The sequence below is a fragment of the Manis javanica genome, chromosome 6 (assembly GCF_040802235.1).
Source record: "Manis javanica isolate MJ-LG chromosome 6, MJ_LKY, whole genome shotgun sequence".
NCBI lineage: Eukaryota > Metazoa > Chordata > Mammalia > Pholidota > Manidae > Manis > Manis javanica.
In genome coordinates, this window is record NC_133161.1 from 149,827,731 (window position 1) to 149,855,551 (window position 27,821).

General features: G+C 44.0%; 2 protein-coding genes and 1 long non-coding RNA gene across 4 annotated transcripts; 1 reads left to right on the forward strand and 2 right to left on the reverse strand.

Moving 5' to 3' along the window:
• Positions 1–259: 259 nt before the first annotated feature.
• Positions 260–4,220, reverse strand: TEX12 (testis expressed 12). Its single transcript, XM_036992761.2, has 5 exons — positions 3,598–4,220; positions 2,564–2,642; positions 1,705–1,816; positions 1,449–1,500; positions 260–640 (listed from the first exon to the last, which is right to left on the reverse strand). The coding sequence occupies exons 1-5, from the start codon at positions 3,807–3,809 to the stop codon at positions 496–498; spliced, it is 600 nt and encodes a 199-aa protein (XP_036848656.1). The 5' UTR covers positions 3,810–4,220; the 3' UTR covers positions 260–495.
• A 908-nt stretch (positions 4,221–5,128) lies between these two features.
• LOC140850039 (uncharacterized) lies at positions 5,129–25,958 on the reverse strand. Of its 2 annotated transcripts, none has more exons than XR_012132788.1 (5): positions 25,854–25,958; positions 24,717–24,875; positions 12,540–12,634; positions 11,801–11,885; positions 5,129–5,647 (listed from the first exon to the last, which is right to left on the reverse strand). It is a non-coding gene; the product is annotated as an uncharacterized lncRNA (long non-coding RNA). The 2 variants fall into 2 exon arrangements; XR_012132787.1 differs by lacking the exon at positions 5,129–5,647 and adding an exon at positions 11,466–11,651.
• Positions 6,140–22,247, forward strand: IL18 (interleukin 18). The gene is made up of 6 exons (XM_017667544.3): positions 6,140–6,322; positions 13,005–13,091; positions 13,854–13,865; positions 17,428–17,562; positions 18,287–18,420; positions 21,646–22,247. The coding sequence occupies exons 2-6, from the start codon at positions 13,007–13,009 to the stop codon at positions 21,865–21,867; spliced, it is 588 nt and encodes a 195-aa protein (XP_017523033.1). The 5' UTR covers positions 6,140–6,322; positions 13,005–13,006; the 3' UTR covers positions 21,868–22,247.
• Positions 25,959–27,821: the final 1,863 nt, after the last annotated feature.

The window sequence follows — 27,821 nt, forward strand, 5'->3', positions numbered from 1 at the left end:
AATAGCAGTTATATCTTATTACATATTGAGAAACTGGACAAATTACCTTTAGGTTTTAATTTTTTTTAAGTAATACTGACCATGAAAAACATTTTAAAATTATCTCCAAAGCTGTGTCTCTTTTATTTAAACAAAATATTCTAAAAGAAAAAGTGTGACAGTATTAAACATTATCAAATTAACTCACTGAGTCCTCTTTTAGAAGTTTAAGAAAGGCTAGGAGAGTTAAGAAAAAAAAAGAAAGAAAATAATCCATATATAATTTAAATAATTTACACTTTTATAAAATATGCCAAAAATTTGACCCTCAAAAGAAAAGTTACATCATATCAATGTCTGGTTTAAAGCCCCTTTTAAATCTAGAAAAGAAATTCACCGTTTCCCCTTCAATATTTAAAATCCACATTTTTTTAACAATCAGAGAGTTTTCATAGCATGTCATTCTTTCACTACAACAAAGGGCTTAAATTCTCAATTTATTTTAAGTACACAATTTTAATTGTGCAGTGTGTTTGCAATCACTGTAAACCTCTGTCTGAGGAGTTCTCTTTTTTGTATTAGAAAGTTTTCAATAGCACTGGCTTCTTTGAAGAGTCCATCTATCTCGACAATGTAAGATGCATCTACTGCTGCTCTTTCACTAATGAGGAAAAAAATGTTTTATGTCAAACTAAATCATTATAATGTCTAAACACACTATCAGTGACGTTCTTTATTACGCTATATTTGTTACCTATTTTATACAAATGGCTTTGTGCATCAGAAACCTTCATTAAATTACAAATACTGTTCAGTAAAAGGTAAATTAGTCCCACAGTATTTTTGACTACTCAGTCTCCTGAGATAGCAGAATGCGTATCTCAAACATAATTCTAATATTAAACTATGCACACTATTTTAACAGCCACACAAGACATTATTCAGATACAATGACTGACCAGTAGTTTAAAAAAACACCTTATAAAACATGACAGTCTCAGGCCAGTAAGATATTTAAATCCAGCCTTCAACTACACAAAGGTAATATTTGAACTATTTCATAAACACATTTATCTTCAATATCAGTCTATTATTGTCACTACCCTCACCAAATGGCATTTTTCTCAAAGAGTTTTTTATTTTCATAAAATTTTAAATGTTACATCATCTAATTAGAGACCAAAATATATTCAGCCTCATATTAGCTCTGGTAAATAGCAAGACCATGGATGTTGAGTAGTTGAGTAGAAAAGTTGGGGTTATTCTTTCAAAATAACCAACTAATCTTTGGTTGGTATAATCTAATAATTATAAGAAAGTGAGAAATTTTAAGAAACTAAAAAAGTTCCAATTTGTGACTTCTGGGTAGCCTTTGCAGCCACTGAACTAAGCTTCCCATTATGGAGTTTCCAGAAGGAAACTTCTATTTCTAAGACAAATATTCAAGAGCATATACTAAAAGTACTTGCCTTAAGATCTTCGCATATGTAGACAACATTAGATTAATTTCTTTGCTCAAATCTGTTCAAAAAAACAATCACTAAGTAAGTTATGAACTGCAAGAAACTTTCTGGATTATAAAATTAATGTATAGAAATATAAGTACTTTCATTGAGTCCCCTATACAGAATTTAATTGTTAACAACCATTTGATCAATAAATACGAAAGATGCCCTCTCAAAAAAAAAAAAAAAAAGAGAGAAATATTAGCAGTTTATACATCACCATTCAAATCCTTCTCCAGGGCTTCATCTTTATAAAATAGTCCAGAGCTTTCAGAGAAAGAGGAATCTGATTTCCCCAAAGAGGACAGTTGTGGACTATCTGGCATTTGAGGCTAATGGCAGAAAGTAAAGAAAATAGGCAAATAAGTAACAAAATCATTAGGACATATGCATTCTGGGAAAAAAAAAAGGCAAATAAAACATCTTTGAGAAAAAAGCAAATATACTAGACAGTATATGCTCTTGCATCCTAATTAGCCATTTGGAATTATATTATCAAGGAAACTCTGAGGTCCAAGAAGCACCTTGCTCAACAAATGAAATTTTTTTTGATTTTACATTAGACTTTGAAAATGGTATTAATTCCCTGACAAAAACGTTTCCTGTGTCTTGAACCAGTAGGTATTTTCATAGCAATACAGCAAAACTTTCATTTAGACGGTACCCAAGAGCTCACAAAACTTTGCAACATAATCTTTAATGGAGCAAATAACGTCCCAAATATAAACAGATTAATCGGTGGGGGCAGCAGCGAAGGCCAAGATACAGGGCTCTCCACCTACAGTTCGGAAGCACCCGACGTATTTTTAGCAAAATACTTAGAGTGCCATTTATGACAAAAGCTTGTATCCACCTCGGTCTTTTGATCACAAATCACCACCAAGAACTCTCCCCCCGTTTCCTCGAGGCCTTTACACGCTTGGTCGGAAAACGGGGAATCAGCAGAGTTCCTGCCGGGGCGATTCCGGCTCTGGGAATATGAACCCATCTAATTCCTTTTATCAAAAGAACTTTCTTACACGTTAGAAACTTGAGAGGAATATACAATAAGAGATTAGGGCTCCAGGAGCAGAGATTACCTCCAGGTCTCTCGGCCTCTTGCAGTTTCTGGCATCAGGTTTAACCAGGTGACCCGCCATCACACGTCGGAGGCAAGAGCTGCGAAATCGAGAGCGAAGCCCAGTGGGGACGCGGCCTCGGCGGCGCGGCCCCGATTCCTGCCCTGAGCTCCGGCCCTCGCCCCCCACTTGCCCCGCCGCCGCTTCCCCGGGCGGCTCCGACCCCACGGACGCAGGGGGCCGCCGGGGCCGAGCACGTCTGCCCGGCGCCGGCCTGGGCTCGAGGCCCCCCTGACCTTCACTGAACCCCAACGCTAGCAGGTCTTGCAGTTCATCTGATTCCGTCTCATTCGCACGCAGGGCTCGGAGGGCTGGGCGAGTTCGAACACAGCGGAACCGGGCCGCCGAGGGCCAAGACGCACCGGCCCGGGGGCTCCCGCCGCAGGGCAGCGCCGGACTTCACTTCCCCGCCAAGGGCCAGGGAGGACCCGGCGCGCACGGCCCCCGTTCGCCCTCAGGCCCGCGCCTGCCCTGCTCTCCGGGCCTGAACACCCGCGCCCACGGGGCCGGGCAGGGCAAATGCGTGGTGCCGCCGGCACCGCCGCCCGGGCCTCCCGGCGCCCTGTCCTCGCCCTCGCGCAGGGCACGGGATGGGTGGGCAACTTCCAGAACCGGGTCGCTCCGTTTCTGTACAACTACATTAGCCTTCCTGTCAGGGTGGCAGGGGAGCCCAGGCCTGGCCCGGAAGCGGGCCTCGACGCGGCCCAACGCCGCCTCCCGCCGCGGCCCAGGCCGCGCAGGCGCAGGCTTCGGTGGCCGCACTACTAAGCGACTTGGCCTCACGCAGCCTCCCTCTCCTCACCACTCGGGACGCCCCGGGCCGTTTCAGCCCCCATTCTCCTCACTTCCCGGCCCGCTCTTTCCTCCATGCCTGTTCCGGCCCCACCAAAGCCCCTCAGGGCAGGCGCCCGCCGCCTCCCCGGGCCTGCTCCTCGCCTCACGGGCCGCCTCCCTCCAGCCCCACCCCGAGACCAGGCTACACGCGGCCGCGGGACCTTCTCGTCAGCGGGGGCGCAGGAACTGAGACGCCGCGCGTGCGAGGCCGCAGAACCCGCTGGGGCGGCGGGAGGCACGCGAGCTCCCAGCGGGCCGCGCGGGCATCACGTGACGGGCCGTGCGCGCCTCCCGCCCGTCCCCTCAGCGGACAGTCGTCGTGAGACGGGAATCTCCGCTGAGCGCACGTGTGCGGGGGTGGGGGAGGGGACATCCGAGCCCGGGCTCTCCCGGCAGGGCAGGGGGAGTCGCCGGGGCCCGGCCGGGGTGTTCCCGCCGCCAGGAACCCGTGCAGGGGCCCGCACGGGTGCGCCTTCCGCCGACTCGGGAGGGTCGGTTTGAAGGAAGGCGCGGCCCAGCGGCGAGCCTCCGGGACCCAGGGCCCGGCGCCCTCCGCCTCCTCCCGTGGCACCGGCCTTTCGGCGGCCTCTCCGCGGCGCGTCCGCAGGCAGCTTCCAGGCCCGGCCCACGGGCCGGAGCTCAGCCTCGCGGGGCGCCGTCGGCTGCCGACTTTGCCCTGCAGTTTCAAAGACAGGCGCCCCGGGCCCCCGCCCGGTCGGGGTACACGGGCACCCAGAGCCTATCGCTCGTAAAACAAAGGTCAGGAGCGCCCGCCGTAAATTCCACGGCGCAGAATGGCATCCTAGCGAATCACCTGGCAACATGGGCTTTTCCCTTTGGCTCGTTTAAACGTTGGTTGTCACGGAGATTTCTAAGCACTGTGTGTATGTTTAGTGGCTGCTTGTGGAAAAGCCAATTTTTCAAGTCAGTTTCCAGAAAGTAGGTACTTCAGTTTGTTGAACTTGATTTGCTACCACTGTGAAATGCAAGCCACCCACTGAGACGAGGCTAATGGCTGCCGCCGCTCCTGCTTCGGGAGGGCGGTCGGCACCGCCTGAGGTCTGAGCCGCCGGCCGCACTTCCCCGACCCCTGGTAAAACGACGAGACAGGTCGTGGGTTTTCATACCGCGTTCACTTGGAAGGGTTGACCTTTACTCTGATACTGTGTCCTTCCTGACTTTTTGGTGTTAAAGTGTCCTTTCATTAAATAAAAATATAAAGATTTCTAAGGTTTTTTTATGTCTTCGTAAAATACGAAGTTGTCCACACAGTGTTTGTTTATTATTGTTGTTATTTTTCTTAATGGCCCATTAAATCCAAAAGCCTGGGAAAAAGCTGATCTAATTCCTCTCCCAGCCTTCACATTGTATATCAGAATACGCAGTTGTCTAGTTCTTAAAATATATCCCAGAAAAATGACTCCGCCTAAATACCTAATTGTTTGCATCAAATTAAGACCATGATGGACTTTTTTTTGGTATTAATCTACAATTACATGAGGAACATTATGTTTACTAGACTCCCCCCATCACCAAGGCCCCCCCACAAACCCCATTACCGTCACTGTCCACCTGATGGACATTTTATGTTCAAAATTTTTATCTCCATTGTATGAGCTAAATGAGTAAGAACAAGTGAGAAGTTATGAAGGGTTAGAGATATCTAGTGCCTTAAAATATCCAAAGGGCTGTCATCACCTCCTTTAATCTTCATGAACAACCTCATGAAGTAAACAGGACATGGACCAGTTGGGTTGCTGTATATCAAATTTTAAAAAGTTTGTTCCTAGAACTAAGATACGAGTCAATTGTGCATTCTGCACCTATGCAGTGGAGAAAAATAACTGGCACTGGGCCATTTAAATCTCATTCGTTCGGGGCTCTGCTTCTGGTCACCGGTTAGCTGACCTGACTGGACACTCCAGTTGGAGAATGAACACTTGGTATTTCAATGCCAATCATTTGTATATTCTTATCGAATACTTCTTAAATGTGCCGTTTCTTTCTTGCAGTAGCCACCACATCTAGCACCCCGCCCACGCTGCCACAGAGTCCTTTGCAATCACTGCTGTGGCCATGGTGTTTTATGACCTTATCAAATGAAAACGCTGTCTAGTTAAAAACAGACAGACAGAAAAAAAAAATCCAAGTAGCTGCTTATGTAAGCATTGTGTTTCCTGACTTCAGAATCCGTCTGTTTCCGTATAGTCTCTGTAGCGGCAAAAAAGCAAAAAAAGTCAACTTGCAAATAAATTCCTTTGCTATTAGGTTAATACAGGTTAGCCCACATTTAAGAGAAAACTGAGAAACTTTGTTTCTGCTAATTATTTTCATGGCTGTGACATTTACACTCTGCTTTTTAAAAGTTACATTTTAGGTGCTATGCTTATGTTACAGAAAAATATTCTAATAGGGCTGATAATTCACTCTCGTGCTGCAGTGAGTAGAAAGTCTCAAAACAGAGATTTACATGAGAAAAGATGCTTCTAACTGACCAAGCAGGCGCTTTTTCTAAAGAGCTTGAATATACTTCTGAACGAGGTACAAGCTTTGGAAGGGCCAGATTTCCAACTTTTATGGAGAAATCATCTCATTAAAACAGTGCTTTTACACTAAAATAAGTCTGCGCGTCCCCGGACCCTTTACTTCGGGCTCCGCTGCCCTAGGAAGGGGCCCAGCCTGGAGGCGGGCCGAGCAGGCTCCTCCCCTCCGCCCGCTTCCTCGTTCCGCGAGCGCTTCGCCTCCTCCCCGGACGCCGCGGGACCCGGTGGGCCGCCCGCTCCGGTTCCTCCGCTCTCCCGTTCCTGGCGGCCGCCTTCTACCGTCCTCACGGCCCCCGGGAGAGAAAAGGGCGTCGGCCTCCAGACCGGAAGCTCCTGAGCACAGGTAAGAAACACCGTCGCTGTTCCTGTGCTGCCCGGGCACGGAGACGAATAGGCCCGAGAGGCGATCGAGAGGAACCTGGGTCCTCTGGCACCGTGATCCGCGCCCAGTGACAACGCAGGGAGCGCGGCGAAGGCGGGCTACAACTCTCCCTGCTTTGGCCGGCACTGAAGATGATCGCCTTAGAGCGAATGTTCTCAGAATTTCTGGGCTCATGACCTCTTATGGTCCTAAAAGTTATTGAGGACCCTGGAGAATATTTGTTCCTCAAGGTCATTTACTGTTTTACTGCCATTCACTGCATTAGAATTAAAACTGAGAGACTTTAAAAATAGTAATCTAGTAATATATTTTTAAATGACAGTAAGCGTATCATATGTCAGCATAAATAATTTTTAATTATAGATGACTGTATGTTCCCAAAAAAGTCTACTGTGAAGAATGGCACTGATTTTCATTTTTTACAAATTTGTTTAATGTCTGGCTTCCTAGGAGACAGTTGCGTTCTCACCTGCCTCCACATCCAGTCTAAGCGCTGTCACCCAGAATGTAGCCACCCATGAGAGAATGAGAATGAAAAAGACAAATTGGGTCTTAGACTTATTATGAAAATAGTGCTGACCTCGTGAATTGCTGCTTTAGGGTGATAAATAAGCTGCTCTTTAAAGGGAGTCTCAACTCTGAGTTATTTTAAAAGCAAACACAACATTTGCAAAAGGGGGATTCTTGATGAATCTGCGTGGGCACCCTTAGGCTGGGCTACAGTGGGACCATATTATCCCCAGGAATTTTACTTCACAATGAGAAAAGGGCTGAATAAAGATCTCTCTGTTTTCAGGTATGAATAACAATTAGAACCCTCTTAACCTCTTTTCTTTCTGCCTATATCCAGCTATTTCAAGTTCTGCTAAATCTTCCTTCAAAATATCTTTTAAAATCTTGCTTGATCATAACATCCATACACGAATATTGTGAATTCCTACATGAACTCTTAAAATGGTTTCATAGTCTGTTCCTAGTCTTTTTCATGCACTCGTCAGTTTAGTAACCTGCTTTCCCATTGCCTGTGAGATCACATTTAAATTCCTCTACTTCCAAAACCTTCCGTAGCCCAGCCCCACCCCACCTCGTGTTCCCTGCGGGACAGCAGGACGGTTCCCCTACGGCCCAAAAATGGCGCCACGACCGCAACTTTGATTTAACCAACCGTACAAATGTTCTTCCATGCCCTTCTCTATCTATTCAAATCTTAGGCATCCTTTAAGGTTAAATTCAGTTCTCCATTCCATTTGGGCTTCTCGCTTTGAGTCTGTATTGAGCAGTTGATTACGTAGATTTCTATTGCTGTTTCGGGGAGTGTTTACCTGAGTTGTCTTCTGGCCCCACCTCCAGCACACCCACCTGCGTACATGGCTAACGTGGCAGTGCCCTGGAGGACAGTGATCCGTTAGGTCTGATCCTGCTATGGAGATGGCACCCCCCCTGATCTGGGGGGGTCATGCAACACGCTTCCTCGTCCCATCCCATTCCCATTCCACAGCATCGGAACCATGCATGGCAAGGATAGACGTGATCCTGGTTGCTTTACAAATTCAAGGCATTTTTTCTTTTGATCTAACAGTATGTTTTTAGTGGCTTACCGATGCTGGTTATATAATAAGTATTCAATCAGTATGTGTTGTTTCAGAATAATGAGGAAGTGTTACTTGGGCTTTTGCCACATACAAATAGTTCTCTCATTGCAGCTTTAACTGGAACCTGGAGTTACAGAATACTGGAGTCCAAAGATTGAGGCCCTCAGAATTAAATGACTTGCCCCAGGCAAGATTAGAAAGCATGGCCATTTCCATCACAGTTTTTTACCATTTTGTTTACAAGCCTCTGGCTGGTTTCCAACACTTGTGTAAATAAAACTTTTTTGGTTTCAAAGAACCAGTTGTTGCTGCATATTCCTGGGGGGATCCTTCTGAAGTGGTTTATGACTCTTTTCCAAAACCTTAAGTAATTTTAGAATTTCAGATGAAATATTCAAAGTATTTTAATCCAACGGGAACTATAATTATCATAGACTAGAGTTAAGAAAGCAAAGGAATATGGATGAGGAAGGAAAAGAGGGCAATTAGGGGAAGAATGAAAGTGGGGACAAAACTTGTAATCATAGAAATATTGAGAGCTCACAAAGAGTGGTAAGAAAGAATTCAAAGTAAACACTCACATGAAATAAACCACTAGAAAAAAACATTACAAGAAATTATTCTATTATTTTAATGTGTTTTCAGACTTGCCTCACTTTCTCTTTTTCATTGCCTTTCAGATGCAATGAAAATTTCAAGACAAAAAAATTCTACCAGTACTTTTATATACTGTTGTCATGGTAACAAAACTTATAGCAAACATTTATTCATTTACCATTCATTAAGCTCCTGCTGTACCCGACTTCTTTCCAGGTGTTGAAAGGACAATTCATTGGCTTAAAGAAACTCAAGACTGAAGCTGGGAAGGCCTATTTGTAATCAAAATAATCCTAATTTGTGGTAAGGGCTATTAGAGCAGCAGGAACTAGGGGAAGGGGGCACTAAGGAGAGAAGGATGAGGTAGGAATGGAGGAGTCAGGGAAGTGTTCCTAGAGGAAATGTTTGAGCCGGAACTTAGAGGACAGAGGATGAAGATGCTTTGGCGGGAGGCAGGGAAGTTCCGGCCTGGCAGGGAGAGTAACGCGCGCACGGTGGTATGGAGCTGGGTCGAGTCTTGTAGCAAGGAAACCAACTAGAGGGGTATTAAAATAGAAGCTGCCAGAAGTGACCAGGGCCGGGGTTAACAGTGCTGGTGCAGATAGCGAGGAGGTGCCAAATTCTAGAGACATTTCTGAATTACAATCGGCAGTATCTATGAAATAGGGGAAGGGTTAGACAAAGGAATTGAGGAGGACTCCCAGGTTTCAGTTTTGGACAGGTTATTTGGACATGTTCTGGAGTGATTGATTAGTAAATCTTACGGTTGGAACTGTGCATCTGGAGCCAGAAACTGAAATTTGAAGCTATATATCACCAAAAACTAACACCTACTCTTCACTTTATAGCCAGACTTTCTAAAAGAATCATTTGTATTCATTGTCTACTTTTTCCCAATCCCATTGTCTCCCTAGACCTTTGTCAACCTGCTTTCTGCTTCCTCCACTTTCCCCAAACTGTTCTGTTGATACCAAAACTTCCTAATTGCCACATTCACTGAACACATTTAAGACTGTATCTTTATCATGGGCTCTGCAGCTCCTGATTTCAAGCAGTCCCTCAAAGCTCCTTTCTCCCTTGACTTCTGTGACACCTAGATTTGCAAAAATGAACTGATTTTTTCCCACTCAAGCCTGTCTTAGTTAATGAGGTAACCACTCAACGAATTGCTCAAGCCAGAAACTTTGAAGTCATCCTCAGTTCCTCCTTCTTCCATTTGACCTACAACTAATCAGCTAAAAAAAGTAGGATTCTGGATCGTACAAAAGTAGTTCAGTGCCTTTTGAATCCATCCTCCCCCTTTCATCCCACAGCCACTACCTTAGGTTATAGCCTCATCAACTCTTACCGTAACTGTTAAAATTGCTTCTGAGGTTCTTTTCTGAACCCTGCATTCTTGCCCCATTAAATCCATTCTCTACAATGCTGCCAGAGTGAGCTTTTTGAAATGTAAATTTGACCTTGTCTTTCTCCTACTTAAAATTAAGTCAGTATATTTTCAGAAAAAAAGTTCCAACTCTTTAGCCTATCTGAACAAGGCTCTTATAATGTCTGTCCTTTCTAACCTTTTATCAAACTGAACTACTGTGCAACTGCATTTAATGTGAATTGTGCTAGGCAGAATCAAATTAATGTAATATAAAAATAATAGCCTCTGTAATGGGGCTTGTGGGGGGGACTTGGTGAAGGGGGAACCCTAGTAAACATAATGTTCTTCATGTAATTGTAAATTAATGATAATAAAAAAATAATAATAATAATAGCCTCACTTTATAGGCATGAATTCCTTCGAATTAAATAGTTCTAGAATGATGTAAATGCAAAGCTGGCAGGCCACGTGACTGTGAACTGTTAACACTATTGTCACATGGAATTGTCTCTTATACATGTAGAACCATCTGCTGCTTCTGTGTCAGTATGATGTAAGGGAGGCTATTTAAGTATCTCAGAAGTTCTTGAGATACACAGGCTAGTACTTCTTAACATTCACTACTATTATAATTCTAAATATTTTTATATCCGAGAACAGTATTATCAAAGTGCTGAAGGAAATTATTACTGCTTGTAATAAACCTCCAAATAAGTTGGAAAAAAAGTTAGATGCAAGAAAACAATAAAAAGGTCAAAGTACCACCAAGATAGAATGTGTGGAGACACTGCTAAACGTTAGTAATAATGCTGAGCAGGTTGAGAAAAGAAGGAAAGCAAGACGACACTGGTCATAGATTTGTGCACTTCAAGGGTATCTCCTCACACTACTGTATTTATTCCTAAGTAGAGTTAATTGGAACTATGTGCAATCTTGAGAAATTCATTCTTCCTATAAAATATTAATTATGGTAAAAATGAGGCTGCAGACACCTCAGCCTTGTGCTTCCTGGTTCTTGCTCACATTCACTCTCTCTGGAGCGCTCTTCCCCTGCCCTGGACAGGCCTGCCTCGGTCAAGGTGGCATGATCGTCGCTTCCTCTGAGCCACCTGCACCCCACCAGGCAGAGACGGGATCCCTTGTAAACCCCGCTCTGCAGCGCGCATCAGACTGTTTTGTGATTGCTTATGTCTCTCTCAACCACTGCACTGAGTGATCGGAAGTAGGAACTAAGCCTTATCCATGTGTGTTCTGTCAGCTTTCTAGCCTGGTGTCTGATGCGTAGTGGATGCTCAATGATTAAGTGATGAATGAATTCAAATATGGTGGAATATTACTGTTTTTTAAGGTAAATGTGTCCTCTAAATCCATTCATGTATCAGCTAAATATTCAGTCTAGTAAACACTAGTAATTTCACCCAATTCCTGGACATACTACCTTAGTACTTTTCAGGTGAATTACTTTAAAAAAACATGTGTGCATTACGTAATATTAAAGTTTGTAGAGAGAACCACCCTAGTAATTATGTCACCAATATATGCTGTGTACTATGTATCTATGTAAGTTTAAAAACTATTCACATTTGTATGTGTGAAAGGATAAAACTGAACCTGGATAAAACTGTTAAATAGCCACCTAAAAAGTGTTAGGATTAGCTTAATTTGTATTAAGTTTTTTCAACAGGATTTTAATTCACTGCTTCCTCTCCCATATACATTTGGCTTCAGCAGGCTACGACAGAAAAAAACTGAGTCAGCTCTGTACCTGTGAGCACAGACTTACCCCCCACACATGTGTACTAACGAAACTGACCCAGCAGCCAGCAGCCTTCCTTGGAGCCCCCACCCTGACAGCCCTCAGGGACTCAAGGCACCACTGACCTCTAGACGAGGGCTTCTTCATCCTTTCTGTGGCAGGAACCCCCGTGGGCAATCCGATGAAGTCTGTGGACCCCTTCGCAGAAAACTGCTTTTCCATGCATAGAATTAAATACTTAAGATTATAAAGGAAGCCCATTATATTAAAATAGCATCTAAAATTTTTTAAACAAATTTTTATATACGTGCTTCTTTATTAACTTCTTGTAAATAACAAAAGCTACTGTGGGACTTATAACTTCCATATATTTCAAAGTAGTAAAGAGTGTAAACCATTTTTCAAGATCTCTGTAACAATTATAATAGGAAATATGTATATTTATTATTACTTCCAATAATACTGTGGCTTGTTCACTACACTATAATAGATGCTAAATTTCAGTTAGTTGGTGAAGTTAAATATGTAATTTTTTTCCCCATTCAAATTCACAAATTTCCCAGATTTAAAATCCCTGCTCCATAAAGGTCTGGAAAGATGCCTATCATATTGGAGTAGGGTAGAGTGAGGTGGGCCAGAGAAAAAGAGACAAAAGAAGAATTTTTAAACATTTTCTAGGCCTGTATTATTTGATTTTTTAACAGGAAGAAAACATATATTCTTGTGTAAAAAGCATAGTATAATCCAGCCTCCAGATTAAAGCTGATGCCACTCAAGTGGAAAGAGAGCCATTGGATGTCAGTGGCTGTCAGCCTCTCCCGCCCGCGCCCCGACTCCCAGGGGAAACCCCATTTTTGTCCTTGCCTCACTTGTAGCTCTTCAACAGTGGAGTCACAATCCTTCAGTCTCTCACACACGGGAACCCATTAGTTGTAAGACAGATGTAGAACGAATCCATGCTTAAAAGACAGGATTAGGTGTGTTTCTAACATCCTAGATTTATACTGACAATATATTTATTTTTTCCCAAAAATACTAGGGCAATAGTTCAGTTCAATAGTGGACCACTTATTCACCCATTATAACATTGCTCAATGAGAAAATGTTCTCTAGATGTCAAATATCTGATGGTTTGCAAGGGAACATTTGAATGTATATATTCATAGGCTGATGACATGTAGCATTTATTACCCATCCTGTGTCCATCTGCACACTGGGTAACATACTGACTTTGGAACATGTTGGTGGTACTAGGCAGTGAGTAGTAAGATTCCTTTCATGTAATGAAATGATCACTACCTTTTAACAAGAAACTCTTCGCTTCCTTAGGAATGGAGATGGCTGCTGGACCAGCAGACGACAGTTGCATCAGCTTTGTAGAAATGAAATTCATTGACAACACACTTTACTTTGTAGGTAAGTCTAAAGCATAGGCCAAATATAGGACTATTCAGATAAATGTATTCTTCTGGAAAAGATGTTGTAAGGTGAACTGTCAAGTGACTCCTTTTTGTCACCAGATTCCACTGTAATAGTGAAGAACTCTTCTCTGAAAAAAGAATATTGGACCTCTAGGAATTAACCATAATATACCCAAGGCTCTAGCACCTTGTCCCACATGTCCTGATACTTTAGTAAACAGTAACCCACTCACATCAAGAAAATCCCACAAAATTGGGTACATTCAGGGAATTATTTCCCAAAGCAAATTGGCAAATTATATAAGAGATACCTTAAATCTAGAGTTCTGTGAGTGAATTATATCATTTTATGTAAATATACTTGACAAATAAAACTAGATTCTTATGATTAATTGTGTGGGGGCAGTTTGGCTTCATAGAAAGGCCTTAGGTGACTTTCCATTGAAGCAATAAATTTAAGAGTAATTATATCACTTTATAAAATTTCTTTTTATCTACTAATTTAGATTTATAAATGCTGGATTTAGGTTTTATATCTAACTTAGCTGAAAACACTAAAGTCTAATGAGTTTCATTTTTATGGGATCTTCTGGATGATTATACAGTATTTCTGATGGAGGTGAACAAAGGCCATCAACAGTAAGACAGGGGTAAATAATGGAGTGGCAGAAGAGAGTAATGAAAGGGTAGGGTGAGAGGAGATTCTGAATTGAAATACAGAATTTAATATATTTTGTTTCTTTTCTTTCCCCTTTAGCTGAAAACGATGGTAAAGTATAAATTTATTTTTCTTTCTTTAAAAAAATAAGTAGCTACTTGAGTAAGCATCCCACAGACACACCCACATCACCATTCTCAGCTGAGAAACTGGTACTCATCTATTTGAGAAGCTGACCTTCCCTCAAAGGAATGTGGACTAAACTGCAGGGCCTTGGAAAAAAGATGGCAATAAGGGTACAAGAACCGCTAACAAAATACGCGTTTCTACACCTTAGGGAATTCTCCAGCTCTTAGAATCTACAAAGTAGACTCTGCTCATTACATAGCCCCTAAGAAGCCCTGGACTCTCTGGAGAAAAGGCAGTACCACCCTGGGGGTTGCCCCAGTCAAGGTCATCATCTCATCCAACACCCCCAGAAATGCTTTCAGGAGAAGCGTGGGAGGCCCCCAGGGTGCAAAGATGAGGAACGTGGAGCAAGCAGGGCTTGAGGCTGAGTCACTAAGCCTTCTGCCCACTTCCTTGGGGCATTCGGGGAGGTCATACCCATACCTAGCCTATGATCCTCAACCAAATGTCCAGTTATTAAAGGTCATTAATTTCTCACACTTTTCCTTAAAAATAGCCCTTTCCCCATTCTTAAGGTAAACCTGACTGGACTAAAAATAGAAAACAGCAACTTAAAAAAAAATACTATTCCTTGTGTTTCATTTTTTTCCCCAGCTTTATTGAGATGTAATACCTCATGTGTCTTAAAGGTTGCCCTACTCTCCACTTATTTAATTCAGTGAATATTGGCATCTGTATCCCAGGCACTGTTAGGCATTAGGTGAGCAGTGAGCAGAACAGAGTTCTACAGGGAGAAAATAGCACGTAAGGGAAGCGACTGAAGTGTATGTGTTAAGTGCCACAAACGCACAGGATGGCCTGGGAGAAGGAAGGGGTACCTAGTTCTGTCCAGCAGATTCGGGAGGCCACTTCGAAGGAGGGACAGGTTTGCAGAGTGAACAGGAGTCAGCCAAGGGAAGGCGTTCTGGGCAGAGAAGAACGATGCACAGGCCAAGATACGAAGGAGAGCATGGCTTGCTTGAGGGACTAAGTGTTCCGGGTGGGAGTAGAGTGGGAGTGGGGGTCATGAGGGGATGGTCAGGAGGGCGCAGATCGAGAAGGTTTTCTTATTCCAAGATACGGAATTTGGACCTTATCTTTGGGGTAATGGGGACTCACTAAGCACAATACGTAAGATTTAGGATCCAGTTTACTTTGCTGTAACAAAGAGATCCAAAAATACAGTAACTGAATAAGATAGAAAATATTTCTTGAATTCAAGTGCAAGCAGGCAGGTCAGGACCAGTACGTCTGGATGCAGCGCGGCGTTACGGGATTTCAGGTTCCTGCTGTCATGTTTTCTACCACCCCCTGGTTGCAGGACTCATTCCGTACTTGAAAGAATCACCATCCCACATCCTGGGTCCTAATCCTAGCTGGCAAGGAAGGGCTCAGAGTAAGAGGCAGACAGTCCCGTTCCTTTCGGAGGCTCTACGTGGAAGCTGCGCACCTCAATTCTGCTCATAGTCCATTAACTAGAATTCAACCACACGGTCACCCCAGCGGCAAGGAAACCTGCAGAGAACCGTTTTCACTCCGGGTGGCCTCGTGACTCATTACAATTCAGAGATAGCATGACCGGGTACCTGCGTTTCACTTTAATTCCTCTGGCTTTAGTATAAAGAATGGATGTGGGGACAGAAAAGGGGGAATGCGACAGACATGTTTATTTAGTCCCTTAAGAAATGATGGTGACTTGAATTAAGTAGGCACAGTGGGGTGCCAATAAGAGCTTTGAGTGGATCTTAGGAATACTTGGAAGAATCGACAGGACACGGGTTAGGGACGGAGTTGGCAGCAGATGGAGACGAGGACAGGGTGCCTGTTTCTTCAGTTACGAATTCGTACCGTTCAGTGAATTAGAAACACGAGAGGGAGAGCAGGATGACGAGGTGTTCGGGGCAAAGAAGATCAGTGATGAGTTTAGTTTTGCGCCTTGTCTGCGGGACACCCAGTGGCAATGTCCAGTGGACTTGTTCCAACATCCAGTAGGCAATGTCCAGCAGGAAAGTTTGGACATGCAGATGTAGGAGGCTTATGCATAGAAATGGCATCTGAAGCTATAGGAATAAAAAGACAAATGAGAGGAAATGTGTGAAGTGAGGAAGTAAAAGCCAAGGACTAAACACTGAGGAAAGAAGCGAATGCAGAGCGGAGCACGGCAGCCAGAAAGAAGAGGACACGCCGCGGAATCAGGACACCGACGCGGGGCGGTGACCCGAGTCCGACTGTGGCCTTGGGAGCCGAGAGCCAGAAGGAGCCTCTTGCATTCAGGGGTGGGAGCCTGGTGGTCCCAGAGGAAGCAGTCTGATGGCAAAAGGAGATGGGGGCAGACAGCAAAGAGAAGAAGAGTAAACGGGAATTGGGGAAATGATACAATTCTTGCCAGAAGCTTGGCTATGAAAAGGTGGGGAGAAAAGTCTCCGTGCAGAGCGGGACTTGGGTGCCGAGGAGCCGTGACTCAGGATGAAAGGAGTGTCACGCTTTCCTGATTATAAAAATAACATATTATATATAAGCAGTTCAGACAATGAAGAGTGTGAAGAAAAAGTAGATATTAAAATAACTCAGTCACTGCTGTCATTCTGGTGTAGTATTTCTATACCTTCACTACATGTATTATACTATACCCGGGCTGCTTTTTCTAGTTTAATAAGCATGGGCATCCTTCCACTGCAATGAATAATTAGTCGTACGTAATAAATCCATGCTATTCCACTGTAAGGGCATAGCAAAGCCTATTTAATCAGTTCCCGATTGTTGGACATTTAAACTGTTTGTTGTTATAAAGGGCGCTCCCATAGCATTCTTGTAGAGAAATAGCTACACGTTTGACTGATTGCTTCTTTACGGTAAAATCCAGGAAGTAGAATTGCCGGGCTGGTGAAGAGGGGGTTGGTTGGTGAACCAGGTTTCAGCAGGAACTTTACAGATACAGGCTCAGATACCAGCCAGGCACCTTTCCCCTGTGACCTTGGGACAGCAGGTAGGGGAAGTAACTGCTGGGGCCACAGTTAGGCTTCTGCGCGGAGTAGCTGCAATCATCTGCGAAGGGGAAGGCAGACGTGAGGACGCAGAGAGCCCGAGGACAGCGGAGGTCTGACGTTGCAGATGAAGGGGCTGGGTGCTGAGCTGGAGAAACACGCTGACAACCAATGTGTCGGAAACGCCCGTCTGCACATTTGCGTGATTTTTTGCCAGCAGCCAGGTTTGGAGTTTTCTAGGAGAAATGAGTTCAGGAAAAGTGTAGGCGAACTGAAAGGACAGGAGACTGTGGTCAGAAAATAGGCTATCTGAGCAGTATTTCATTGGTTAAGTGGTCCTGAGTGATCATGAGAAACGGTATGCCCTCGGGAGTGCGTCAGAAAGCACTGTGACTTCTCGGAGCTGCTTCTCTAACAGAGACTCATGATTAATAGTTACTGAAAACTGAAACATATACTGTGCTTGTTTCTAAATCGAGGAAAAAACTTACTTTTTTAATGAGACTTAATGTGCTTTGTAGAAAACCTGGAATCAGATTACTTTGGCAAGCTTGAACCTAAACTCTCAATCATACGAAATTTGAACGATCAAGTTCTCTTCATTAACCAGGGACATCAACCTGTCTTTGAAGATATGCCTGATTCTGACTGTACAGGTATTTTTCTTACATATATATCTTCAAACTTAAGAATGACAGACTACTTCCCATTCCACTCAACTGCCTACATTTTTCTATAAAAGGCCTAATCAGTTGAGAAGTAATAAGTCTCACAAGAAACTTTGTAGGGTACCCATATTTTTTAGTCGAGGTGAGAAACTGATGTGATAAAGATATCATTAGGGGGCTGTGCTGCTCTGAGCCTACACGTGGATCACCTGTCCCTTCACGGTTGCACATGAACGTGGAGGATCTCTGCACAGCCTGAGTCTTAATACCCGGTGGCTATAGCTGAAACTGCTGATGGCATTTCAGCCTTCAAGGTAAATACACAAGCATTTCAAATGTCTGTCTTCCTCCAGAAATGTACAGTGCCTTAACAGCGGGTAAATAGTTTGGGCACAGCTGAAACAGTAAATGTGCACACTTGAAAAATACTGAATTTTTACCTCAGCAGGTAGATTTTTAATACTATATTTAGCACTGAAAGGCAATTCTTTTAGAACCCCAAACACCTAAGACTCAAAAAGTTGGTGCGTCTGTGCTGTGAACTTGTTGGAGTGTGTTTCAAAGAACGTGAGCTGTGAGCTGCCGTCTGCTGGCCACTGAACCTCAGAACGTGGGATCGGCACTGGGCCTGCTAAGGGTCACCTTTTGGCTGATTCCCACAGATACCGACTCGCAAACTAACTAGCGTCTCATTGATCAATGTCGATTTCAGAGAATGCACCGCACACCGTATTCATCATACATATGTACAAAGACAGCCTCACCAGAGGCCTGGCAGTGACCATCTCTGTGAAGTGCGACAGAATAGCCACTCTCTCCTGCAAGAACAAGATGATTTCCTTTAAGGTAGGACTGAGCCTTAGTTTGTTTCAGTCATATTTACGTGCAAAATTAGAAAACCCAAATAGCCTCAGTCTAACTTCTTGTCTAGAACAAGAATAGCAAGAACCAAGAGTGGTAAAAATTGTCAAGATAATTGTGTGACTAAGAATTGTCAAGCCCCCTAACCTGCTAGAGTGACCGCGTGGTTTCTCTGAGCCTGCCGTAGGAGGGGGGGACACAACATGGCCCCAGTCTTCCAAATGATTAATCTGTAGCTAAGTAATAATACAGAACACACGAGTTATCATATGTGTTTAAGAACTGCATGTGATTCACAGAATAAGCCCTGCTATATGGAAGAAAGCTAATTGTCCTTCTGTAAACCTTCCACTTGGTAAAGTATGATGATAATATTTATTCTGTAATTTTTTGTTCTTGCTTGTTAGCCTAAGTCTTGGCTACATCTTTCAGCTGTAAGTTGCTGTACATTATTTTTATGTTAGTTTAAGTGAATAAGATTAACAAGATTAGCTTAAAAGCAACGGTACAATGTGTCTCCAATCCAGGTGTAAATCATGTCTGGCCATGGCTTTTTATCCCTATGTGTCATTTTTTTAATTTTCTCCATTCTGATTAGATAAACAACCATTAACTATAGTACAGATTGACTCAGAAAGCTTTTCTCCCAGTGAAAGTAACTGGTTTACTTGCAACAGAAGGCAGGACAAAAGGAAGGAGGTGGCCAGGCTCAAGCCATGCGGAGTAAAGGAGAACGAATTCAGCTGCAGGGACAGTCAGAAACTCGGATGAGCCCAGCCTACACATGGATTCCCACTGAGAGAGACAGAGAGAGTGTTAAGAAGATGCAAGTAGTGTTGGCATGTAGTAGGAACTGGGTAGCTCCAGGTTTAGGGAAGCCTGAAGCTTCGTAGAACTTGGGCAGCCTTTTTAAAGAGAATATAAAGTTACCAAAGGCATCAAGTTGACTCTTTATTTAGAATAAGAGAAGAGGCCCTGGGAGGGAGAAGGGGATTGAGGGGTACTGTGATTGGTACACATGGTGTGTGTGTTGGGGGGGTCACGGGGAAGACAGTGTAGCACAGAGAAGACAAGTAGTGACTCTGTGGTATCTTGCTATGCTGATGGACAGTGACTGCAATGGGGTGTATGGGGGGGACTTGGTAATATGGGTGAATGTAATAATGACAGCGTTACTCATGTGAAACCTTAATAAATAAAAATAATAATAATTTTTAAAAAAGAGAGAGAAGAGGCCCTGGAAGAGACTGTGGGAATGAGAGGCCTGACATGGAAGCTTCATTAGCTTCTAGTGAAAATGCTTCTGGCAGGAACTCAGTGAATGTTGAGGGGAGGCTAGGACAGTTTAGCTCAAGCTCTTTAATCCCTTTCCCACACTAATAAGGATCTCGGTGGTGATTGTAAACGAAGACTAAACTGCATAAGAAGACAGCTGGCTGCGGTGGGTGTGCCCACCTGTCTGAGCCGATCACCGGCTCCAAGTCCCAGTGCTTATGGCCACCCCTGGTTTTCCTGGGACAAGAACCTTCCTGACAGCAGGAGGGGTTTGTTTCAAGGTTGCTGTCACCGTTTCTTGCATATGCATCCCGACGGTGGTCAGGGCTCCCTCACACTCGCCGACGCACCTGGGAGAGGCTCAGGAGAGCAGCTCTGGGGCAGGCTTGGCTTCCCTGGGCTCAGGTCCAGCCCCTCCTGATGTAAAGCCCTGGAGGCATTGCAGTTCCCCCAGGCAAAGCGTCCTGGTTGGGGGTCCCTACAGCGGCTGGGAGCCACGTCCACCTTGTGCCCCTCCCTGTGATGCTGTGAACAGTCATCCCCAAACCAAGGAAAGCTGCTGCCGCTGGATTTCCCTGCCTCTGCTGTGAAATGTGACGTCAAACTACGATGAGAGATCCCCTACCCCTCCACACCCCCACCTTCAGATAGCGCTGTCCACGCTAGGTTTGAACAAGCAGGTTCATCTCCCTCTAGGATTCCTAGAGCTTTTGAAGATTTTGTCCCTTATACTTTAGATTTTAGCCTAGTTCCAAATGGGCTCCCCCAGCTTAGGGTATCTTCCTAAATTCCATAGCTGCAGAAATACAGACCAGTGGGGGACTAGCTTATGCCATCATCAATTCAGGACTCACACTTGTTGATAAAGGACCGAGGTCAGGAATTATGACTAAATTCCATAATTGAGAGGTTTGGAGGTGCCCCTGCTTCAAATACTTTAAGGTCTTTTAGGAGGATGTTAATGCTATTGTGGGTCTCAAGGTCTGTCAGTTCGTAGTTAAGATGACAAGACTCTGCTACCATGGTATCAAAATTAACTTCAAAGTTTCTGCTGGTTCCAGGATTAACGTGAAAGAGTCTTGGACCTTCCTCACGTTTCCAAGTCATCCTGAAGCATAGGCATGATGCAGAAAGGTGCAAGCAGTGGCTGTCAGGTGACCAGTAGGATTCAGTTTTAAGTGGCCCAGCCATTCTTGAGAAAACCCTATTCTGTGGCTTAAAAATGTAGGAATCAGCATTTGGCCTTCTAGGACAGGTCCTGGCCAATAGACTGCTTTCAGAATGGATTCGGGGCTACTGTGAACTGGGGTGCTTGGCAGGGAAGTCGAGGCTGCTGAGCCCACAGCAGGGCTATACGTGAACCCAGGACCTAGCTCAGGACCAAGCCCCGGAAGAAGCAGTGGGTTTCCTTACACAAATGCCAGCTCTAGGCTCACTCCACTTAAAGGAAGGAGGAAGCTGAGATTGCTGCCACTTCCTGCCTGTCTCAGACCCGCCTCACAGACTAGAGCCACCTCGGCCTGTGAGTGGAGGCTCCAGTGCCTTTAGCCGAATGCAGTGGAGACAACAGGAACTGAGATTAGCCCAAAAAACTGTGGTCTTTGCTGGGTCTCTACTTCGTCTGGGGCAGGTAAGGACCACACTCAGCAGCAGAGGAGGGAAGGAAGCTCTCTGCTGAATAAATCGGGAGAAACTAGCAACGAGACCTGAATGTGCATCCAGGGGGAGAAAAGCCAGCGTGGGCTGGATGTAGGAGTTCAGGAGCTAGAGGGAGACGGAGAGGGTACCAGCGCGCCTATATTCAGGGGTTTTTTTTTCCTTAATTTTTGAGAATAAAAATTTCCTTAGCTCTGTGCAGTAATATATCAACTATACAACAAATATATGAAATTGTTCATATCCTAAAAAAATCAAGTAATTTTTTTCTCTGTATAGGAAATGAGTCCTCCTGATAATATCAATGAAGAAGGAAATGACATCATATTCTTTCAGAGAAGTGTTCCAGGACATGATGATAAGATTCAGTTTGAGTCTTCATTGTACAAAGGACACTTTCTGGCTTGTAAAAAAGAGAGAGACCTTTTCAAACTAATTTTGAAAGAAAAGGAGGAATATGGAGATAAGTCTGTAATGTTCACTGTTCAAAACAAGAACTAGATATTAAAATGGCATTGTTTGAACTTTGAGCTTTTGTCTTTCAGATGAGTTGTAAGTGATGAAATAAGATGAAAAAATGGTCTCTAAAGATACCAGTAACAGATAATAAACTTTCAGAAAATTGAACTGACTTCCCCATATCCAGGTGAATAAAATATTTTATGATGTAAAAATAATACATTTTATGATGTAAATAATACAAAAGAATGCATAGTTCAAAAAAAAACATTCTACATTGTTAATTGGAACATAGTTCATGCTCAGTAGAAGTGTTTTGAATCTTTTGGGGTCCTAATGTATGCTAAAAAAGAAAGATATACTGACATTTGAATTTTCTAATTTTTAAGAATATCATTAAAACCATCAATATTTTATAGAGACCACTTGCTTGACTAGTTTCTGCATTTCTTACAAAATCAGGATATCTTTAAAAATCACATTGATTCTGAATCCAGCAACATATACAAAGGATTATATACTCTGATCAAGTGGCGTTCAACCCAGAAATGCAAAGATGGCTTAATATTCTAAAATCAATTAATCTAAGTACACCATATTAATAAAGGATAAAAACCACACAAATAGATGCAGAAAAAGCACTTGAGAAAATCCATTTCATACTAAAAACTCTCAACAAACTTGAAAGAGAACTTCCTCAATGTGATAAACAACAACTATGAAAACCTATAGCTAATATCATCCTTAATGGCAAAAAACAATGGTAAATGTCAGCTCTTACAACTTCTCTTCCACTTCCTACCAGAGGTTCTAGCCAGTATTATTGCCATAAAAAGAAAGAAAAGGTGTCCAGCTTAGGAAGGAAGTAAAACTGACCTTAATTTGTAGACAGCATGATTCTGTATGTAGGAGACCCTAAGAAATACACACATGTGTACAACACACCCATTAAAATTAACAAGTTCAGCAGGTTACAGAACGTAAGATTAATACATGAAAATAAATATTTCTATATGTGAGAATGAACAGTCTGAAAATAAAAATAAATTCCATTCACCATAGTATAAGAATAATAATATTTATGAATTACTTTAACAAAAGATGTGTAAGACTCATACACTGAAAATTTAAAAACACTGCTGAGGGAAATACAATCTACATAAATGGAAAGACATTCCATGTTCACTGATTAGAAGACTCAATATTGTTAAGATGCAGATGACAGTTCTCCCCAAATTGATCTGTAGATTGAACACAATCTCCATCAAATCCAGCAGGCGTTTTTGCATAAATTGGTAAGATATCCCTAAAATATATATGGAAATCCAAAGAAACAGAATAGCCAGAAATTTTTGAAAAACAAAGTTGGAGCACTTTCATGTCCTAATCTTAACTCTTAATATAAGCTACAGTTATCACACAGATATGGACATAAGGATAAACATGTAAATCAGTGGAACAGAGCTGGAGTTCAGAAACAAACCCTGCTATCTATGGCCAATTTTTTCACAAAGTCCTTTTGATAGAAAAGAAAAAAGTCTTTTTGACAAATGGTGCTGGGACAATTGGATTTCCACATGCAAAACAAAATGACGCTGCTAACTAAACCAGACTCCAGCGCAAGGCTTGTTCTCATTTCAGAGATACTAAAATGTGAAAAGTTGCATGTGTTAAAATTGATGAAATACAGATACAACTTGAAATTATTTGCATTTCTCTTATGTAAACGCCTCCATCTCCATCAACCAGTAGGAAAGGCTGCCAAACGCTGACACGTGCGATTTGTTTGTGGAAATTAGAGGGAATAGCTGAATTTTCCATGTGAATCAGAGTGAACACAGAAGAGTGACGTGCTGTGGGTATCAGGTCACTCGCTGCTGGAGGACACAGAAGCGTAGACCCAGGTGTGGCCCAGAGTCTCAGGAATTGAAGGAAATTTTGAGAACATTGGACTTCGATTCACAGAATGGGAGTTTGAGCCAATCTCAAGATCTTAATAGACTGGGAGAGTGCTTTTTTAAAAGTACAAAACTAGGGTCATATTAAACAAATTATTCCTTTTCCATAATTTGTTCACCCCTTTTATTGGCTAAAATATGAAATAAGCCTTTGCCACAGGCCTGAGTCTTAGAAAAATAAATCTGACCATAGGTGCTAGCTTACCAGTAAGCCTTTCATAAAGTCAGCATTCTTAAACTGTTTTATAATAAAATAGAAAACAATGATGAAGAACGGTTAGCGAACCAGAGACCCAACATGGGATCCCCCTGCTGGGCCCAGTCAGCAAACCGGAGCCAACAGCCTCACCCAACTGCAGGGCAGGGATTTTCCGGTCGGCGTCAGTGAGGTGCTGTCACGTGCACCCTCAGCCCCCACTGAGGAGGGTGACCTCAGGTCCTTGTCCTGCCTTGAAAACCCTTCGCTTTCTGCAGCCCTTTGGAGGATGTCTCTACTTGCTAGATGGATGCTGCTCCATACATGATTCACTTAAGAAAGCCATTTAGACCTTTGAATTTACTCGGTTGAACTTTTTTTTTTAGCAGAATGGAATGTACCTGAGAACAGCTATGTTTTGTCATCCCTAACCAGTTATCTCTGGCCTTGTCAGGTTTAAGAAACTAAAGACAGTCATACCCTTTTGTTTAAGAAACTCCTGTGGTCGTGTTTCCTTGTTCCTTGACTCCTGGCAGTACAATGTGGGTGTTTTCAAAGGTAGTGTGAAGCGGTGAAATGAGGAGACGATTTTGAAGACACACCACCTTGCTTTGAATCCTACCCTGTAACCCAAGACTTGTCCCATAACCAGGGAACACGGGTGATGTGTGCCTCGGGCCCATCTCTCTGCACTCAGCTTCCTCACACATAAAATGGAAATGGAAAGAAATACCTACCTCAGAGGGCAGCCGTAGAGATTCAGTAAGCAAAAGCTCCCGGTAGTCTGTGGCGTGAACGTAGTAGCTAGTAAGGATTACATCCCTTCTTACACGTCTCCATGTGCCCTCCACTCACTTCCACCTGGGCTCCCACACGCCCATGCACATGCACTTCACCTGTGAGAAACAGGATCTTTCCTACAAGAACTAACCCACCTGCTTTAGGTCATTTTTTCCTTGCAATGTGTAAACTTACAGCTCATGCTAAAGTAATAAAAACATCACTGCTTTTCCTACCACGCTTTCTGGCTCCTGGACCTGTGCTGCTTTTCCCGAGCATGTCTCAACCCACGGGCTTTGTAATTGAAAGAGAAAATATCAGACTGTAAAATCCCGTTTTGCTTTGCTCGTTCTCCAACTTTTAAACCCTTGATTTTGTTGCACAAAAGAAATTTAATTTAACCTAGTCCACAGAAAATAGCAATTCAGTTTGCAATTCTGCTAAATCTACTTATGACTGAGGCAGCACAGCAGGGCAAAACTCGCTATTCCCGTCTGGAGGCATGCTCAAAATACAGTCGTTCATTTTTCCTCTAATGGTCATTCGTTTGCCCATGAATAGGTCCTTATCCCAAGAGTAAACCCTGTCTTTGGTCTAGGACCTAAATTAAGTGTATCTCACAGATTCCAGGTCAGGAAACTAGAAATTAGAAACAGTCAAAAGTATACCATGGGAAATAAAATTTGGGGCAAGATGCCGTAAGACTCCATCTGCCCCCAAAGAGCTCCTCGTTTGAGTACAAAGGAAGCACTTTCTCTTCCTGGCTGTTAGACTGCAAGGTATTTTTAGAATCACGAATTTTTTTGAAGCCATTTGACAAAAACAAAGCAACTGGTATGGATACTTCCAGAAAGCTCTCAGGTACAGTATTCTGAACAGAATGCCTTTGAAGGCCAGAGGCGCGCATCAGGCCGTCTCCAAGGCTCTCTGCACAGGTCGGATCAGACCCCAGCCCAGAGGGGCAGTGGGGAGGCTTTCACAGGAAAGATGTCACTTAGGCTGAGTTCCTGAACCGCCTGAGGGGCATTGCCCAGGGGCAAGTTCACTCTGGATTCGGTGAGAAGGTTAGGGGTAAAAGGGTTTATACCAAGAACCAAGATTCACTCTCACGGTGGCAGGTCAGTGCTGGCATCACATCTGCCTCTGGGGCAGTCTGCAGTGCAGCAAGCCCGCCTCTGTCCCCACCTGCACCTCAGGGCGGAGCGCTGGGTGGAGCCCTTTGTATAGTGACACGGACAATAATGCTCATTGCCTACGGGTGTGGGTGTGGAGTCAGCCCAGCAGCAGGCTAATGACATCATCACGTAGTTAGTGTCAGGTGAGCATCCCGGCCAGAGGAACTTCCATTTTCCCTCCGGTCCCCATCCCTGGAACTCAGCCTGTGGGAAGTCAGGTCACCATGACTTACGAGATCCCTCCCATCAGCCCCCTTCCGGCCAGTCCTCCTCCACTGCCCTGCAGCGCCCTCCTGGCTGGGGGGCAGTGGGTCCTGCTATAGGTGAGCAGCCTCCCATCCCTGGGGACACACCACCTTGCTTTGAATCCTACCCTGTAACCCAAGACTTGTCCCATAACCAGGGAACACGGGTGATGTGTGCCTCGGGCCCATCTCTCTGCACTCAGCTTCCTCACACATAAAATGGAAATGGAAAGAAATACCTACCTCAGAGGGCAGCCGTAGAGATTCAGTAAGACAAAGCCCTTGGTAGTCTGGAGTCGGGAGGCGTACACGAGCCTGGGTGGGGGACAATGGCAGAGGATGGGGAGGGAAGCTCAGAGCCACGTGGCCTAGAGGCAAGGCGACGGGAGTTCCCAGTGCCCTGGACAGGAAGGTAAGAGGAGGGAGGGGGTCAGGATGACCCAGGGCTTGGGGCTGGCACCCCACGCTGACAGACACCATCCTGTCCCAACCGCTCACCCAGGCAAGCCAAATACCTCAAGTACCTGTGGTTCATTTACTCTCTGCTTTCTCTACCTGTCCCGCTACATTTACAATGGATTTTTCAGGTGCAAAATCACACACAGCCAGACCTTCAAAGGGGATCCAGACAGGCCTGACACTATCGGACTGTGACACGTCTGAAATGACGACCAAAGAGGAAGCACTCCTTCAGTCCCCAGACGAGATGGGGCGACCTGGTGTGTGAGAAACGCACCCAACGCACCTGCTTGCAACTGCAGAGTCTGAGGCCAAAAATTAAACTAAGCCCGTATTTTCCCAGATCCTTTCATTGCTTCCACAGAATTCCATATACAGAATAAGCCTTGTTTACCGTCCTAATAACCTAATTAAAAGAGAGAGAGAGGCTGTTTGCACAGAAGAGTAAACTGAGGCGCAGAGCAAATAAACGACAGGAGCTCAAGAAGTGGACCATTTTGCCCCACGGCCACACACTGGTCCCTCCCAGCGCCCAGCCCCCGGGAACTAGCTGGGGTGGTCCATCCAGGGCCCTTCCCACGGTGCCGGGAGGTTTCCCCACAAAGCACCACACTTAGTAGGAGCACATAAGCCCTGCCCTCAGGAAATTCAGTCAGTAGCCCACCTGGCAGACACTACTGAGCACCAACAATGTGCCAGGCAGCGTATGAGGGGTTTGGCACACAAAGACGAACCAGACATAGTACCAGCTTTTAAAGACCTTGACCATCTGTAGCAAGAAAATACAGACATATTTGAAAAATGTTGCAAACAAAGAAGACACTGTAACCAGGTCCACACCACATCCAAATCGCCAAGTCGGTGCATTCAGCTTTTAAAATGGATTTGTTTGGGTTTTTTTCTTATTAGGCAGCTTCTTTAGCATCTTGCAATTGAAGAGCAACTGGATACTGTTTTTACCTCTGCTAGTAACTAATAACTCCTTATCATCGGCCTTACAGAGTCACCATTATTCACACAGTGTCAGTGAGAAGAGCACATTCAACACAGAGAGTTTAGCGGACGGCACTAACTGGTGCCACACTGATCGGTTAAGGCCAATCAGCAAACTCTTCTAGAATAGGTTATTTTTAATCAGACAAAAGAGACTTGTTTTGGTATAGAAAAAGAGGAAACGATTACT

Coding starts and splice junctions, on each gene's coding strand:
- TEX12 (XM_036992761.2), bottom strand. CDS start 3,809: ATGTCCCCTCCCCCACCCCCGCACACGTGCGCTCAGCGGAGATTCCCG. Junction 1,501..1,704: donor CCTGGAGAAGGATTTGAATG/GTGATGTATAAA, acceptor TTTTTTGAACAG/ATTTGAGCAAAGAAATTAAT. Junction 641..1,448: donor ACATATGCGAAGATCTTAAG/GCAAGTACTTTT, acceptor TTTCCTCATTAG/TGAAAGAGCAGCAGTAGATG.
- IL18 (XM_017667544.3), top strand. CDS start 13,007: ATGGAGATGGCTGCTGGACCAGCAGACGACAGTTGCATCAGCTTTGTA. Junction 17,563..18,286: donor GCCTGATTCTGACTGTACAG/GTATTTTTCTTA, acceptor TGTCGATTTCAG/AGAATGCACCGCACACCGTA. Junction 18,421..21,645: donor ACAAGATGATTTCCTTTAAG/GTAGGACTGAGC, acceptor TTCTCTGTATAG/GAAATGAGTCCTCCTGATAA.